Genomic DNA, 205 nt, shown 5'->3' with positions numbered 1-205 from the left:
CCGCCGGGCGGGGGGCCCCCCGCTGCCCGCCCCGTCCCCCCTGCCGCTCCCAGGCAAGCCCCTGCGCAGCCCCGACTGCCCACACAGGGCCCCTGCTTGGCAGACCCATCCCCGCGGCAGCGACACTCACCCGCTCTCCGGGGAAGGCCATCTCCGGGTTGGAGGTGATGGTGATCTTTGCCAGGGCCTGAGCTGCCTTGGTCTG

At 74.1% G+C, this 205-nt stretch overlaps 1 protein-coding gene across 1 annotated transcript in view; it reads right to left on the bottom strand.

Moving 5' to 3' along the window:
• MAN2A2 (mannosidase, alpha, class 2A, member 2) overlaps positions 1–205 on the bottom strand; it is a 26814-nt gene that overhangs the window by 7605 nt on the left and 19004 nt on the right. Inside the window, 1 exon segment of the mRNA XM_009321496.1 lies at positions 131–202. Within this exon segment, the coding sequence (XP_009319771.1) occupies positions 131–202 (72 nt within the window).

Source organism: Pygoscelis adeliae, unplaced genomic scaffold, assembly GCF_000699105.1.
Source record: "Pygoscelis adeliae isolate BGI_AS28 unplaced genomic scaffold, ASM69910v1 Scaffold13, whole genome shotgun sequence".
Classification (NCBI taxonomy): domain Eukaryota; kingdom Metazoa; phylum Chordata; class Aves; order Sphenisciformes; family Spheniscidae; genus Pygoscelis; species Pygoscelis adeliae.
The sequence above is the reverse complement of the archived record's forward strand: the minus strand, read 5'-3'. Positions and strand labels throughout refer to the sequence as shown.